Source organism: Sitophilus oryzae, unplaced genomic scaffold (genome assembly GCF_002938485.1).
Source record: "Sitophilus oryzae breed Bouriz unplaced genomic scaffold, Soryzae_2.0 scaffold_85_pilon_pilon, whole genome shotgun sequence".
NCBI lineage: Eukaryota > Metazoa > Arthropoda > Insecta > Coleoptera > Curculionidae > Sitophilus > Sitophilus oryzae.
Window position 1 is genome coordinate 3,711,558 of NW_022147483.1, and position 17,641 is coordinate 3,729,198.

General features: G+C 32.2%; 1 protein-coding gene across 1 annotated transcript in view; it reads right to left on the reverse strand.

Annotated features, from left to right (window-relative positions):
* Nucleotides 1-7,938, reverse strand: part of LOC115890149 (low-density lipoprotein receptor-related protein 2) — a 159,243-nt gene extending 151,305 nt beyond the window's left edge. The window contains exon 1 of the mRNA XM_030910308.1: nt 7,531-7,938. Coding sequence (XP_030766168.1) covers nt 7,531-7,648 — 118 coding nt within the window. The 5' untranslated portion in view covers nt 7,649-7,938. The remainder of the gene's footprint in view (nt 1-7,530) is intronic.
* Between the last annotated feature and the right edge of the window lie 9,703 nt (nt 7,939-17,641).

Sequence of the window (17,641 nt, forward strand, 5' to 3'; positions counted from 1 at the left end):
GCGTAACTGTCATTGTGACTGTGAATCTTCATTAGATATTTAAAAAAAAATGTGGCAACCTAGCATTTTTCTGTTTACATCATCTGGCCCATATATCTTTGGTTTCCATGTAAACTTAAAAGGGATAAGCATGCAGAACCAGTGGGAGGAAGCAGCTCACAATAGAACACAATGGAGAAATTGTAAACTCAGTTAGAAACAACAAAAAGTAAAGAGGTAACAAAGTAATGAGATTTCGAATATCCGAAGGGCGGAAGAGAGATAACATCACGTATCGGGCTTTTCAGTCACAGAAAAGCTCATGAAAGAAAACGGCTTGCGTAACCATGTTCTGATGCGTGTCAAATACTCGTCAGCGAGTACCGGCAGTAGTGTCACAGATTAGGTATACTATATGTATACAGATAAAAATCTTATCCCTAATTCGTGGTACGAAAATTGTTTTTTATGACGATGTGCAAACGAGTAAAAATAAACTCGCGTAAAATAACAATAAACAGCGTAATAGAGAGATATCGCTAAACCGAATAGACGAAATTTATGGACGTTAATAAGGATGTTATTTCCTTTACGTGAGGTGGTATTAACTCTCTTCATTTATAGTTATCGGATCGGAAAGAATTCTGTTCTCATCGCGTCCGCTATTTAAACTTAACCTAACTTTGAATTTAAAACTTTGAAATTGTTTTGTTTACTAGGTATTTTAAAACTAAAGGGCTAAAGTGCTTATTTCCAGTGCTTCATTGTTCAACGTCTGACAGTGGGTTTAGGGCAACAAGCAACAAATTCTCTTAGAAGGGCTAAGTCGTCATCTGCTGTAAACCTAAGACTCTTTATAAGTTCTTTAGTATTGAAAGAGGTGGAATCCATATTTTGGGATATTTATTTAATTAAAACTTATCCCAGCTACTTAAATATCAAATTATCTAATAAAACTAAAGTAATAATTCAAAACAATTCAAACATAACCTAAAATAAAAGATCTCGCCGCTCGCCGGCCGGCCCCGGTTGTCAAATGTACCCGCACATGCCCATTTAAGCAATTTTTGAACGTTATTGAGAAATAGCGCTTGATGTAATTGATCCGCAAATTACGTCAGGCGGTAACGTTATTAGCGGGTGTTGCGTTAAAAATTGACTCGCGCATATCGTAACCATGATAAGGTACGCGTAAATACTGCATGACGCTATTCGGTTTTCCGATATCTTTCTAATAACTGTGCCGGTCAGGCGCTGTGCACAATTTTAGAGGCCACAAGTGGGCGTGCTATGTGCGCACACTAGTATCCTAACAAGTGCCCGATTCCGAAAATTGGAACCACGAAAAACTATAAAAAAAAACAAAGTTTATAATCTGTATGACCTGTGGTAGTATCTTTGGTACCTTCGGTTTGTAAAGTAAAGTTTGTCTATTTAGATTATATTTCAGGGTTAACATCCACAAAAATAATTTCGAAATTTTTAAACATGAATACCTCTTCAAAGTATCGATATTTCTTTTTAAATCAACATCCCTACTGTCCGGTGCTTGTAGGTACGACGTACCTATAGTAGTAAAATACGATGACAGTTAGTTATATACGTCTCTTACGTAGATCGGTATCGGTATTTTCTAGAAAAGAAAAGACAAAGACGCGATTAGATTGAGAATAAACCGGTTTCGTTGTGTATAATGAGAATCTCGGGTAAAAATGTACCTACGACAGAGATAATTTTAAAAACATAATTGCATTTTTTTTATAAAATATATTCACTTCACAAAGAAAATTTCTTAGAACATCAACATTCACATTTACTTCTTCCAAATTAAATTGTAAAAAATTAAGTAAAGTAAATAAAGTATTATTATTAAAGTATTATAAAGTATTATTACAATAAAGAACTATAGTCAGTGCCGGACTTAGGTCTAGGCCAACTAGGCCCGGGCCTGGGGCGGCAGATTTTTAGGGGCGGCAAATTTTGAGCATACCAAAATATTTATCTTTTTTTTAACTTTTATTTGTTAACAAAATATTTCGAAAATAGCCTTAGCCGATTACATAAGCTTCAAATGGTGGATGTTGATCTACAACTTGCTGCAGATTTATATAGCTCATTGGAAAATATTTTTCTGAAATTAGAAACCTAGATAATACTAAATCATTTGAGGAATATGAAAGAAGGGCCATAGAATTGTTCGGTGAGAAATAATCCAGCAGATAAAAAGAGAAAAGTGAAACGGAAACGACAATTTGATGAAACCAGTGATGATAAAACTCTATTTAACGCTAGGGACGATTTTAAGATAAATGTATTTAATGTTATTATTGATAAATTAATCCTTGAAATTTCCTACAGGAAAAGTGCCTACAATGACTTTTCAACCAAACCAAACCAAATTTGGTTTCTTTAGTGATTTATCTACTTTAGGTATTGACGACATTACCGATAAGTCCAGACATTTAATAACCTGTTATCCAAATTATTTAGATGAGTCAATGCCTAATGAATTAATACATTTTCGTGAATTTATAAAATGCATTAAGTCAGCAAAACCATCTGTTAGAGAGCTTCTTAAAATAATTTATAAAAAAAAGCTCAAGATCTGTTTCCAAATACTTTCATAGCATTAAGAATCTTCACATGTACTTTAATTACTAACTGTTCTGCTGAACGCTGGTTTTCTGCATTGAAACGTATTAAAACTTATTTACCACTATGGAAACAGAACGTGTAAATCATTTGGCAGTTTTACGTAACTATCAATTACGATGAGGTAATTGATAATTTTGCGAACAAAAAAGTACGTAGGAAACCTTTATAGGCATATAAGCAAACCTTATAGTTTTGTTGTTCGTTTGTGTGTCATTTTATATTAATATTTTAATATTTATTTTATGTTCTGTGTTGATCTGTTCTGTCGGTCTATTCTGTTGTTGATCCTGTATACAAATAATTTTTTTTATATCCGAATATCCGTAATTTTTTTAATTAAAAAAAAATGGGAGGAACTAGTTCCTTAGTTCTAATTCCTCCAGAGGAATAGTTCCTTGAACTAGGTCTTTAGTTCACAATAGTTCCCGACTAACATTGACATCCCCCTTGCTTGCTAATGCGTTTCGTTGTCAGTCAGAACTATTCACAGTATCTGTATAATTTTTATAATGTACGGAGATATAACGAGACGTGTAATTGTGTATGTTAAAAACATATAGGTAAGTTTTATAGCAGATAAAAAAAATTAAAAAAAAATTCAAATCAGAATTTAAAAAACTAGATCACAAATCAATTGGAGCAAATATTACAAAAATTTTACGAAAAATTGCATTTTTCCTCACTTCAGGCTTTTTGTTTTTGTCTAAAAATTCAGAATATCTACTTCGTTTTATAAGATATTTCTTAATTTTAGGGACCTAAAGTGAAACATTCCCATAAAATATTTAAAAAACAAACTAAAAATGAAAAACAGCATCCACGACAATTTTCTGTGATAATTACGCCGCGCCGGCGCCGGCTGCAGCAATAGACAAGGCCGAATCCATCGTCGTCGCCTTGTATTATATCTCGGATCTGCCGACTGAATAGATTCCCGTGAACTAGTCTTTTAATAGTTCCTCTATGTCCGGATCCGATAACATACGGCTCGCACTCCCCACGCACTAGCATCAATCGCGCTGGCTGATCCATACGTAAACTAGTCTTTTATTTAGTTCCTATAGTTCCTTTAGGTCCGGATCTGATAACATACGGCATAAGGCTGGCACTCCCCACTCCTGCCTACCATCGGGCTACGCGCGCTAGCCGATCCGTCGCATATTATTCTATATCGGACACAGTCTCGATCCCGGAATAGGTCCTGAGGAACTAGTCCTTTGAGAAACCAGGAACTAGTTCCTTTCATTCCGGGGTTGGAATAGTTCATTGGAACTAGTTCGTTCACGAACTACACACCTCTATCTGGTACACAGCTCGGGATCTTTACTACCAGAAATCAACAGAAGAAGTTAGCATAGAGTACTTATGGAAGAAACTCAATCATATTCAAATTTAGAATGCAACTTTATCTAAAAAAGAAAACATTCGACCAATCTGTACTACCAGTCATGACCTATATACAGGGTGATTCAGATTTTACTAGAATAACTTCAGGTATCGATAGAACTAACCGAAATAATGATAGTTTGTATTATAAACCATACTCCAAAAACGCTTCCGCTTGGAGTAAATTGGCGCTAAAATTTTAATTATATTTCATATGGCATGCTGCTAATTAAGTAACATTTTTCGAACGCAGCTGAGCTATGTCCGGAATTTTGTGAAATATCTCGAAAACTAAGCGACATATCAAAAAAATTTAAGAACAAAAAAAGTTAGTAAAAGGACGGAAGGTATCAGAAAAAAAAATACAAATTTATCCAGTGGCGTGCGACAAAAAAGTTCGACAAGGTTCCCTGCAGTTGACACTCACAAAAACAACACCCTGTATACCAATTAATCCAATTTTTTTCACTCATATCAGCCACGTTGCCCTTAGAATTTATCTGCCAACCCCGAGCTCAGAACTAGCTAAAGGGTCAATACTGTTAAGGTTAATCATCTGCCTTTGAATATCAAGTCGCTTTCATTCTTTCCCGCATTTGGCAAAGCTCTAAAATCATACTTACTGGAGAGAGCCCTATATGCGGTAAACGACTTTTTTGTTGATGTTTAATTATGAACAATTTTGAATTTTAAAATTTTGATCATATCACACACTGGTCAAAGGTCTCAAGTATTTAATATTTTATAACTCTAAAAGTATATCTATTTACTGCGTACTGTTTTAAAATTATCCATGTATATTCTTTTTGTAATTTTAAAGACTTATTTTTTTTTGAATTGTATTATTTGTATGGTGTATTTTTTTGTGATTTTGTTGTTTGTGAGTGCTTTGTCGATGAAGCTGTTTTGGCTTTTTATACAATAAAGCGTTGTGTGTTTGTTTTGTTTTTGTTGTTATAAAAGTTTGTAATAGTTAAAATATTACTAATAAAAAATCATAAAATATTAAATATATATTATATTTATTTTAATAAATAACTTTTTAGTTTAAGCTTTTTGGTTTTACCTCATTATTATATTGTGATCAGGTTTACAGTAGATATTGTTAGTTTGAAGTTTGACTTCATGTAGGTAACGTAATTTTAACAGAATTTTTTAATTTTCATTATCGTCACGAAGTTATAAACATTTTTTTTTCTAATATTGCTGTCCCTCACTATACCGGGTGCGTCTCAAAAGTGGCTCACCCCTATAACTTTTTTATTTTTTCAGTTAAAAAAAACGAGACTTGCTATGTTAGTATATGACATAAATTAGGATTGATTGACGTATTCAGTTGTTTTCGGTCACTTCCTGTTTCACCGGAAACGACTACAATTTTTGATTTTTAAATGACACCCTCGGTATTTTTTTACTTTATTCGATAGAAAATAACACTCTGAATACACTGACATATCATATGTCAACTTTTAACATTTTCGCATATGGTTTATTTGAAATTATAACTTGTGGTTCGTTACCAAAATTTGACTCGAAGTACCAAGTGTGTGGTATCAAATTATTCGTAAAAAATGCTTTTTCCAATTATGCTAATGATTAAAATTGAGATATGATTAAAAATACGATTTGGGCATTTTCTAACTGGCCAGGACAAGACACTAAAAGCGTTAGACGATCAAATCTATTTTTCCAAGGCTTCTCGATTAAGGATTAGTGTTTTTAACCTAGCCATGGCACTCTAGATTGAATTTTAAAATACGATTTTTTATTAAGCCAGAATGTAAAAAGTTGACATATGATGTGTCATTCTATTCAAAATGTCATTTTCTATCGAATAAAGCAAAAAAAACCGAGGGGCCATTTAAAAATCAAAAGTTGTAGTACGTCAAACAATTGAATACGTCAATCAATCCTAATTTATATACAGTACGTCTGTCCGTTCTGTAGCTACGGGGTATCCGTGAGAGGGAAAAAAAACCAAACAAACCAAATCTCGTTTTTTTATCTGAAAAAATAAAAAAGTTATAGGGGTGAGCCACTTTTGAGACGCACCCGGTATATCTTATAAACAGACACATTTTTTATCATTAAAAACATAAAATAATATTTTAATATAACACCATTTCTATCTCAAACGTCATTTATTTAAATGAAGACTTCAAAATATTCAGCATAAAATTCGTAAAAACTTTTACGCGACATTGGCAATGAAATGGTAACCAGTTCCTACCGGTACCACATAATAAATAAATAACCTGTGGGGATTTCTCTTTAAAGTACGACTAAAAACAACCTTAATTCATTTTTCAAACGTTTTACATTGATAAAATCAATCAAAAATCAAAGATTCCCTATTAAAACCACCTGTAATAGAAAAGACATCAACGCTATGATAGACAAGAAACCTCTATATTTAATAAATAAGTTTTTTATTAAAAAAAAATACGTAAAAGACTTTGTAGTTTTAATTTTTTTTGAAATAAGTTTTCTAAAGTCTTTACGTTTACCTATCTTTATACAAAACGATGAAAAAAACGCCATCAGAGTAGTCTTTGAAACGAGAGTAGATACATGATAATTTCTGTAAACTATCTAGACTATGAAACCTGTGTGAAAAACTAATAATTTTTTAATTAGTTCTAACTTTTTGACTAATATTATGTCGAATTTTAGCAAGAAATGGTTCATAGAGTTGAAGAATTATGTGTTTTTTAAGTTATTAAACAAAACGGGCGTGTTTTTATTCCATTTAAAACGATTTTTAATTGTTTTAAACATGATTAAATGTTTGAAACTATTTTAAAACCGATTCAAAATTAAGAAGTACCTAGGTTGGGTAAAGATAAAGCGTACGGCTCCGAGTTGTAGCACAGAATAATAGATTCTGAAGTTCTTTTGAAAAAGAAACGCCATCAGAGTAGTCTTTGAAACGACAGAAGATACATGATAATTTCTGTAAACTATCGAGTCCTTTATTAAAAATGTATATAAAAACCTGTGAAAAATTAATAATTTTTTAATTAATTCAAAATTTTTGATTAATATTATGTCGATTTTTAGCAAAAAAAAGGTCGATAGAGTTGAAGAAGTATGTTTTTTTTAGTTTTTAAACAAAACAGGCGTGTTTTTATTTCATTTAAAACATTTTTTAATTGTTTTAAACATGATTAATGTTTAAAACTATTCTAAAACCCATTCAAAATTAAGAAGTGCCTAGGTTGGGTAAAGATAAAGCGTACATCTCCGAGTTGTAGCACAGAATAATAGATTTAAGTGATTAAGTATTAAGTTCAAAAAATAAAATGTTTTAAACATAACAACCCTAGTTTTTACCGAGAAACATTATCATCGAATGCCACCAGGACGCCTTTTTCTTGGTCATACGGTACTTTTTACGGCAGTACCTTTAAAAAATATCCCTACAAAAATATTTTGAAAACTTTTTAAATTCTTTTTAATAGAAACAGGTACTCTTTTATGACGTAAAGTAGTACTGTAAAATTGACCTACCTGCTCCAAACGCTAACTTGGTACTTTCGGCGAAAATCAACTGTATAGTCCACAAACTAACTAGAGGTAACAAAATCCATCCTATATTATGTCGGTGATCAGTACTAAACCACCCCATTTTGAACTTCGATCCAAAAATAGTTCTTTTACACGCACAACCACTTTTCCAAATTCATCTTTTTTTTTAGTACAAAAATTCCATCACTTTATCGAAAAGTTCTTTTTATTTAATTAAATTAAAATAAAAAGTATATTTACACTGAAGAAAATTCTGCGCGCACACGAAAAAAAAAGTTTTTCTTTCTTACGTCCCGTCGCGGGAGTTTTTCCAGGCCTTATGACGTGTAACGAGCGAGTTTTCACCTTTCATTTACGTAGGGAAATCGAGTATATCCTATGTCGACTAAGGCCCGGTCTCTACTAAAACTCCGAGTTCATTTCGAACCTTTGACGCGGCTACACTATACGTTTTGCCTTTCGCCAAACTCACCTCGTTCAATCCCCGGTGCTATATCTGTCTCTGTCGCACTCGTTTGGGTTGAATGGCGGGGTGGTCTTGTCGCGAGACGCGCTGGATGATCGATATAGGGAAGTGAAACAGGTGTCGTGCGCATAATGTTCCTGATGAATGTAAAATGTATACGGTTTTCTTTTGGGACAGGTAGCGCGTATAGTATTTTTGTATTTTGCCGGTATGAAGTAAGGTGTTTTACGATTTTAGAACGATTTTTGTTAGTGGTTTAACTATATGGGTATTTCGCCACTGCACTGCAAGAAAATCTACAAAATAAAATATTTATTTTTTTGTAAACACTTCTGCGTTAAACTTAAACGGACGCTGCTTGTCAGAAGTTATGTTTGTAGTAATACAAATTTGCCCAACAAAGAGAAAAAAATGCTTAACGTTTCGGAAAGTTATCTCTTTCCGTCGTCGGAAGCAAAAAAAAATACAAAGAATAAAGAAAAAAAACTATTTAAAATATTTAAATTCAACTATTCGAGAACACTTTACGGACAGATAGGTACGTCTACAAGAAACCGATGACGTTCTGTTAAAATGACATTAAATCCAAGTTAAACTTCAAAATTAACAATTACTACCTGATAACAATTACTTAATAAGGTAAAACCAAAAAGCCCCAAACTTTCTGTATGATTATTTTTAAATTTTACGTATGTTATGTTTATTTATCTTGTTGTATCTATTGTTCTTTAAAATCAAAAAGCGATTGCCAAACATTACTACTACTACCTACTACCTACATTTACAGATGCATGAGTAATACATTTATTTTTATTAGATTGAATTAAAAAAGCCTCTTTTATTTTTCTTTTAGAGGCTATCGCTTCTTTCATTATAATTTTGGCGTTATTAAAATTTATTCTGTGCCCTGTGTCCCAAGAATGCTGACAAATCTTAGATTTGTGAAAATCTCCCTTTCTTAAATAATCTTTATGTTCTTTAGTTCTGACATTTAAGGGTCTAGATGTTTCACCAATGTAAAATTTATCGCATTCACAGGATATTTGGTATATTACAATTCTTGTTTGTTGGTCTGTATTCATTGGTTTAGTAAGTGATAAAATAGATCTAAGTGTATTTTGTGTTTTAAAAGATGTTCGTATGTTATATTAAAAAAAACATGAAAATATAGTTGTCAAAACTATACAGGATGTCCCAGAAATAAGTGCAAATATTTTAAGGGGTGGTAGATTGCGAGAAAAGAAACATATTTTCTCTTTATCGTTTTTCAAATAAGTGCAAAATAACGGAGTTATTTTACTTTGAAAGTTTCCAAAAAAAAAATGATTTTTTGTTAAAATTTTGAGAACCACTGGATCTTTTTTGGATTTTCTTTCTTGTAAATTTAATCTAATACCCATGTTGCCATATTATCAAGAAATTATGTTTTTAATTAAAAACTAAAAAAATTTCCAAAAAATGTTTCAAAAAATTTCGAATTTTCTAATTTTTTTTTTCGAGAAAAAACCTCATCGGCGTGTTTCTGGGGTTGAACTGTACTACCAGTTAAAATACTTGCACTTATTTCTGGGACCCCCTGTATTAGGTATTTACTTTAGATGGTCTGTACTAAGTTTGCTATAAATATCGTAATCTCAAAATCATACAGGGTGTTTAAAATTATACGTCAAATTTTTTAAAATGTAAAATAATTTTAATCGTTGTCTTTTTTTATTTTTTTTTACCCTGTATATTATTTTTCCAAAAGATGGAAAACTAAGAAATTAACATTTTTTGCAATTAAAATAGTTCAGAATTTTGAAAAATGGTTTTTTGCATATACACGCAGTATTACTTCATATATATGTTTCAATGGAAAAATACGAGGGAAAAATAATTGGGTGGCTTTGATAAAAATTTACTGTGGAAAATGCCATATGAAATACAAGGTGTTCAATTAAAAAAAACGAAGAAAAATTATTTTATATTTTAGAATGTTTGGCGTAGAATTTTGAACACCCTGTATGATTTAAAATTACAATATTTATAGCAATGTAAGTACAGACCATCTGAAGTAAATACCTAATATAGTTTTGATTTCAAAACAGGTTCTTTTGTATTTTTAATAATTTTTTTAAGAAAGGCTGCAAAATTATTTTTTTTTATTTATTTATTAATATATCTGAAAATATCGAAATGTATTTACTCGTTTTGTAGGATTATGCAAAGTGATTTGAAAGGAAGCCAAAAATGCAATAATATACAGGGTATTCCATTAAAAAATCATCCTGATCCACTCACACTTTTTTGAGCCACCCTAAGTGCACTTAAACAAAAGATTTTATTCTCTACATATGACCTACGCACTATTGCCGGACCCTGTATATCAATCACACTAGGAAGTTAAATACCGTATAATCGAAAAAAAAACAGCGTCAAGGACGGCTGGGGAACGACAATCGATGATAATTTTGGCGAGGTCAGGCGCTAGATATTATTTACTTGGCCGGTACTCTTCTTTATTTTTTAATGGCGCTTACTGCCAATTGATCTTAAGCTTTCAAATAATAAAAAAAATATTTTAAAAGAATTTTGTATTAAAATTACACGGTAAATTTTATCTAATTAACGAATTAAATTCTTTTAACAAACAAAATTGTTTTTTTTATACAGATCAATTAAATGAATAGCAATAGAATAACGGTTGTCTCCTTGATTTTTAATTAGATTTGGAATTTCTGAACTGTACACTAATTATATCAAACGAATTTTACTGAAAATTAATTAAATTAAGATGATTTTTTTTAATTTCTATTTACAAACCATTTTGAATCTAATTAGTTCATTAGTTTATTATTTGTAATGAACATTAAATATATATACTAAATATAAACCATACGAATCAGTAAAAAATAACGTCGCGATAGGCATAGAAATAATATTTCAGGTCAAGCTTATAATTTTTAACACCCAATCTACAGTTACTTAAAGAAGCTTTAGTTAAAGTAAATTTTGTGTCTTAACATCTGGCAACTGTGGTCCTAAAATCTAGTATTTAACACTTTGGTGGGCAATTAGGATATTATGTCATTTTGATGTGTTTATCAGCTAAATAACCCCATTTAAAAAACGATAAAGTACCTACTAGTGTATATCTGTATATCTTTACATATATAAATGGGTACATAACACACAATAAAGTGGGTCTTAAAATGAAGTTAGCGAAAACTAAAGTAAAGTACAACGAACTAGTGGAAAGCAAAGACATTCTAATAAATAACAAAACATTGGAAATAGTAGAAGAATATATGTCATTAGGACAACTAATACACAGCTCGGTACCTCTACTACCAAAAATCAACAGTCTCAGCAGAAGAATTAAGTTAGCATCCCATATAACACAACACAATCCTATAGATATCTTGAGGATATCCACCAAGGATATAGTAAATATCTTAGGGATATCCAAAAACCAGAGGAGGATATTTATGGGATATCCAGATGGGACAAAAAAAGTCATCTTCAAGACATCCCTAGGCAAGCCTTTTACGATTATTTGGGATATTTATAGGATAATACAAGGATCATGTTGGGAGCATTATAGAATATTTTTAGGCTATTATATGAGGACTGTTATTTGACAATACTTACTTCATCCTTAGTTTATAGTAAAAACGTTCGCGATTTAGTTTTATTTAGCCACATTTTGACGTTATTCATTGGATATTTTTATTAACAGCTCTAAAATATACCTAAATATTATGTCAATGAATTTTGCGTCAAAATTTAGAAGTTTATTTGTATGAGTTAAGAGCTTTCAATTTATACTGTACCATCGAAAAAAAACGGCCTTCAATTGGCTTGAAAATTACGATCGATGACATTCCCCATATAATTTTACATTCAAAATAACATCAATCTTCATTTCCAAGCCACCTCTGACGCCGTTTTTTTCGATCGTATGGTATTATACCTTTGTACCATCCTTTGTACCATGGTATTATACCAGATTATACTACCCTTTATGGAGTCTAGCAGTTTATGTCTAGCAGCAACAGTTTACATCAAAGTTAGCACACAGGATACAGGTATAATTTCTAACACCACACATTCCAGAAACTCACAATAAAACACAAAAATAGGATTTCTGTTCGAATAGATCAAACACGAAAATGGGTTTATGGATAAAGAACAAGAGCTTTTCAACAAATTTTCACCTATAATTTTGTAACAAATTTTTCATTGTGAGACCCTGAGTCGTAGTCGTTCGTCGTTTTTCGACATTAGCTGAGGTTAGGATATAATTTCTGCTAGAACAAGGCTAGAACTATGAGTATAAGAAAAAACTAAGTCAAACTCAACCAGTTTTGTTAGTTTCAGTCATTTTAAGCCCATTCAATATCGACAAACGACCGAATCCACCTCGAATTTCACTAAATCAAAGAACTGAATAACACACGATGCAAAATCAAACAACTGTTGAGATGGATTGTGAGAATTTTTTGGGCGGGCGTTTTAAATTCTCTCTATTACTGGGAGTGGCCAAGCTCATAAATATCCAGATTATCCAGAAGATACCAGCAGGATATTTTGTTGCCTTGACGTAATATATATCTATCTGTATGGTTTATTGCATTTTATGTAATATAAAAAGTAGTACATTATTTATTTTTCCTAAATATCTAGACGATATTGTTAGGATATCTTATTATCATGAGCACGTTTGGATATCTCAGCTGGATGTACATTAGATATACGACAGAGATATCCATAGGATATTCTATTCTGAGACATCTACAGGATTTCAGGATGTCTGGAGTATATCCTATAGATGACTTTATAAGATGATCTTATAATGGGACATTCCGACATTCTATGAATATCCTGCGGATATTGTGTGTTATATGGGCTATTAAGATCGGCAAAAAAAAGTTCTTTTAATTTCACTCAAAATGAGTTATTTGGGTCATAAATGACCTAAATACAAAATATTTTCATGGTGCTTGTCTGTCCGTCTGTCCGTCTGTCCGTCTGTCCGTCTGTCCGTCTGTCCGTCTGTCCGTCTGTCCGTCTGTCCGTCTGTCCGTCTGTCCGTCTGTCCGTCTGTCCGTTCTGTCCGTCTGTCCGTCTGTCCGTCTGTCCGTCTGTCCGTCTGTCCGTCTGTCCGTCTGTCCGTCTGTCCGTGTCTGTCCGTCTGTCCGTCTGTCCGTCTGTCCGTCTGTCCGTCTGTCCGTCTGTCCGTCTGCCGTCTGTAACACGATAACTCAAAAACCGCTGAACCGATTTTAACCAAATTTGGCACAAAAATACTGTGGCACCCGAGAATCTGGCCTTTAGTTTTTGGTGGGGGTGGGGGGTTGGTAAGGGGGTATGGGAGGGGGTTAAAAATTAAAAAAAAATCGTAACTCCAATATTACAGCAGCTAGCGAAACGCGGTTTTCAATTTAAGATTAGGAATAATATTTGTAACAAAATTTGTAATAACATCGAAATCAGTCAAAGTCGCAGTTTTTGAGATAAAAAAAAATTGGAAAAATTCCTTTACTTTGAAATTAAAAGAACAGCCTACCAACGGCAGCTATACGTGCCTCCCGGCGCCAATTTTTAAAAGTTATTTCTGAAAAAAAAAACATTTAAAACAAATAATGTTAAATAAAGCGTAAACGTTATTACTACACTCTACACAAATAGACAAATAAATAAATTATTTTAATATTTATGATGTGGAAACGTTTACAGATCGAAAATTCCGGTTCTGTAGGAGATCTTTCACACACAAATAATTAAAAATGTAAATTGAAAAATAATATCTAATATTACTTTTTAATGTGTATATGCTTTCGTCTTTCCAAACCGCATCTCTGATGAGATTCAGAAAAAATACAAGAACAAATACTTTGAATACAATGAAGTGTTATTTGTTAATTTTTTGTCCCACCATGTTGCCACAGTTTACGCTTTATACTTAAATTTATCATATATGGTTAATAATTTTTCTATGCCAGTAATATCAACATTACCATAGCTGGTTGTAAATAAAATAATTATTACTATACTCGATACTTCATAAATTTAATAGTAATAGATATATTATTTTATAAAAAAAAAGTGTTTATTGTCAAAAAATCTTACAATTTGTAGACTAAGGTAAAGTACATAAAATACAAACAAAGTAACAAAACAAGTAAACAAACAAAAGAGAATACAAAACAAGTATACAAATTATATTGTCAGTCTTATTGTTTAAAATAAACATTTATAAAATGTTTACAATGTCAAAGAATAAAAGAATAAAAATAAGATTCAAAAATATTTAGTAAGTTTATAGTAAATATAGTAATAGCAAATATTAGACCGGTGTTTACTAAATCAAATTCGATTATCAAAATATAAGTCATTTACGGCGTAGAAAGCCTTGTCTAGTAAATAAGATTTCAATGCTTTGCGAAATGAAGAAAATGATGTTGTTATGGATTTGATTTCAAATGGCAGGTGATTGTGCATTTTTTTTTCGATTTGTATAATATTGAACTTTTAACTAACTCTGAGCGTGGGGTAGGTAGATAAAGATCTTGCTCCGCGTTCCTGAGTGCATAAGTGTGAGATGGCCTTTCTTGAGAAGCTGATATATACATGCTTACGTATTAGGCAAACGGATTCAAATATAAATAAGAAAGGAAGAGTTAATATTTTTAATTTTTTAAAAAAGTCCTGGCGATGAGTTCCTGGCACCTGTTTAGTCCCAGTGAATATCGAACAGCTCTCTTCTGGAGCTTGAAAATGCGGTCAAATTGAGTCGTACAACGCGTACCCCAGAATGGAAGGGCATACCTGAGAGAGGTTGCGACTCAAAAAGTGCATAATAAACAGTTCTAGCCACTGACAAGTTAATCTCCTTAGAAACAGATCTTAATGCAAAACAGGCAGAACTTAATTTTTTCGATAATGCGTCGATATGCATGTCCCATTTTAGAGAATTGTCTACAACAAGCCCTAAGAATTTTACAGATTTTACGACGTCAATGGTGGTGTTGTTAAGTACCAAAGGCTGCAGCGAGTTTTTATACGACAAAGCTTTAGTTTTAGAAATGTTGAGACTCAGGAGGTTCGAATCGCACCAAGATTTAATGGTGATTAAGTCATTTGATATAATCCCATGAAGTGCCGTGACGTCCTTGTTGCTCCAAGTGAAGCTAGTGTTGTCCGCAAAAAGACATATTTTACCACTGATGTTTATATTAGCGCAATGTCGTTAATAAAAAGAAGAAACAGGTACTTAAATTGAATAATTCTGGTTGTCTTGACTTGAGGGTAATTATATTGATTTAAATCATTTTAGTGACTTAAATCATGCTATATTGATTTAAGTCTTTACAAAAATGACCTGAGTTGAAATAAAATGACTTAAGTCAAAGACTTATTAAGACTTAAATCATTTTGATTTTAGAAATGACTTAAGACTTGAGTCTTTTTAAAACTGGCTTGTTGCAGCTCTCTACTGTACTTCTTCAGCATAGTACTTTAATTTCTTGTGGCGTTTAAACGTGGCAACGCCGTTCTCGTTTAACCATTGAATTTCCATGGCATCGCAGCCGCAGCAGCGGTACCAGCGACGGCGATGGTACTCCCGCCGCTCTGCGTGACCCGCCGGCTGGCACCAAGTGGTACGGAGGCCGGCAAATGTTTGTATCTATCTTTTGCCGGGCGCACCACAGCCGCGGAGTTGCCCGCGGTCTGTTCGGCGATGGTACCGGCCGCAGTAGGTTGATGGTACTTGGTACCGTCGCGGTAGTACTATTTGATAGAATACGAAAACGATTGATGAATAATAGTATACGTTTTCGTTGAGTAACTTAAGTTGTTTTGAACTGACATTTATAAAATAACAGTACCATTCAATAATGGACAGTCAGAATACACTGTTTGACCTATAAGCGTCTAACAGTGTTCTTTTTTTAATTTTTGGTAAAATATCCTTCAAATTATAGATAAATGATCGCAGATTTTAACCAGTATTTTATGTTTTGATAAATAATAATTTATATATCCTAGCAGATGTTGATTCATTAATTTCATGATTTAAAACAATTATTTTTACTTTTTGTGTTTTATCATGGCTGTGAAAAACATTAATTTTTAATGAAGGAGCCTTAGAAAAATAGATTTGATTGTCTAATGTTTTTAGTGTCTTGTCCTGGCCGGTTAAAAGATGCCTAAATCGTATTTTTAATCATATCTCCTTTTTTTCAAATGGAACGAGGGTGGCTCATTGGGATATTTCGAAAAATATATTTTTTTTCAAATATAATTTGGTACCACACACTTGATATTTCGAGTCAAATTGTCGTTATGAATCGCATGTCGCAATTGCAAATAATCCATATTCGAAAATGTCAAAAAGTTGACGTATGTGATATATCATTTTATTCAGAGTGTCATTTTCTATCGAACAAAGTAAAAAAATACCGAGGGTGCCATTTAAAAATCAAAAGTTGTAGTCATTTCCGGTGAAACAGGAAGTGACAGTTTATTACGTCAATAAATCCTAATTTATGTCATATACAGGGTGTCCCAAAAATAAGTGCAAGTATTTAACTGTCAGTATAGTTCAACCCCATGCCTAATGCATGAGGTTTTTTTGGCGAAAAAAAATTATTGAAAATTCGAAATTTTTTGGAAATTTTTCTTAGTTTTTAGTTAAAAAACATATAATTTCTTGATAATATGACAACATAGGTATTAGTAGGTAAAATCCAGAAAAGAACCAGTTTGTCAAAACTTTAGCAAAAAAATCATTTTTTTGTGAAATTTTCAAAATAAAATAACTCCGTTATTTTGGACTTATTTGAAAAACGATAAAGAGAAAATATGTTTCTTTTATCGAGATCTACCACCCCTGTACTTGCACTTATTTCTGGGACACCCTGTATATTTTCACAAAAAAAATCAAAATTAAATCGCGAATATTGATTTTTTTTCTAAAAATCTTCGAAAGTGGATAATTGGGATTTTTAAACTTTTAAGTGTTTGGCATTTTGATCAGTATCCACCTACACAACTTGGCTTCCATTTAACCGATTGTATCTCTTCTAGTTTCAGCGATACCAATGATAAGGCTTGAACTTAGAACACCCTGTATATTTACAAAAAAATGTTTAAAATGTCCGTTATTGCTCGCATGTTTTATGAAAAAGATTGGTGAGAAAAATTTCAAACTAGAAACTTTTTTATAGCGCTTTTTTTGAACACCAAGTCACCCCTGTATGTAAAAACTCTACAAGGTAACCACAAGAACTACAAGGTAATAAAATTAACGATAACATCGACTAAAAATGATTTATCAAAACATAAATCTAAATAACAACTGCGATAATTTAATACACTTACATAAAATAAGCATTTGAAGCCAGATTTTTACAACAAATTAAAAATATATCAGATACCTATAGATCAAATTCAAAATTGCCGCCTCATTTATTTATACTAATTTCTGAACGCCCCCGGTATAAAACCATATGTATAAAACCGACCTGTCACCTGTCAATACAAATTGCAATATAGTTCTTCCTTCTTCTTTTATCATGTATTAGTAAGAGATGGGTAAACTAAAAAACATCCAATCACGATGCAAGATTTGAAGTCCATTTT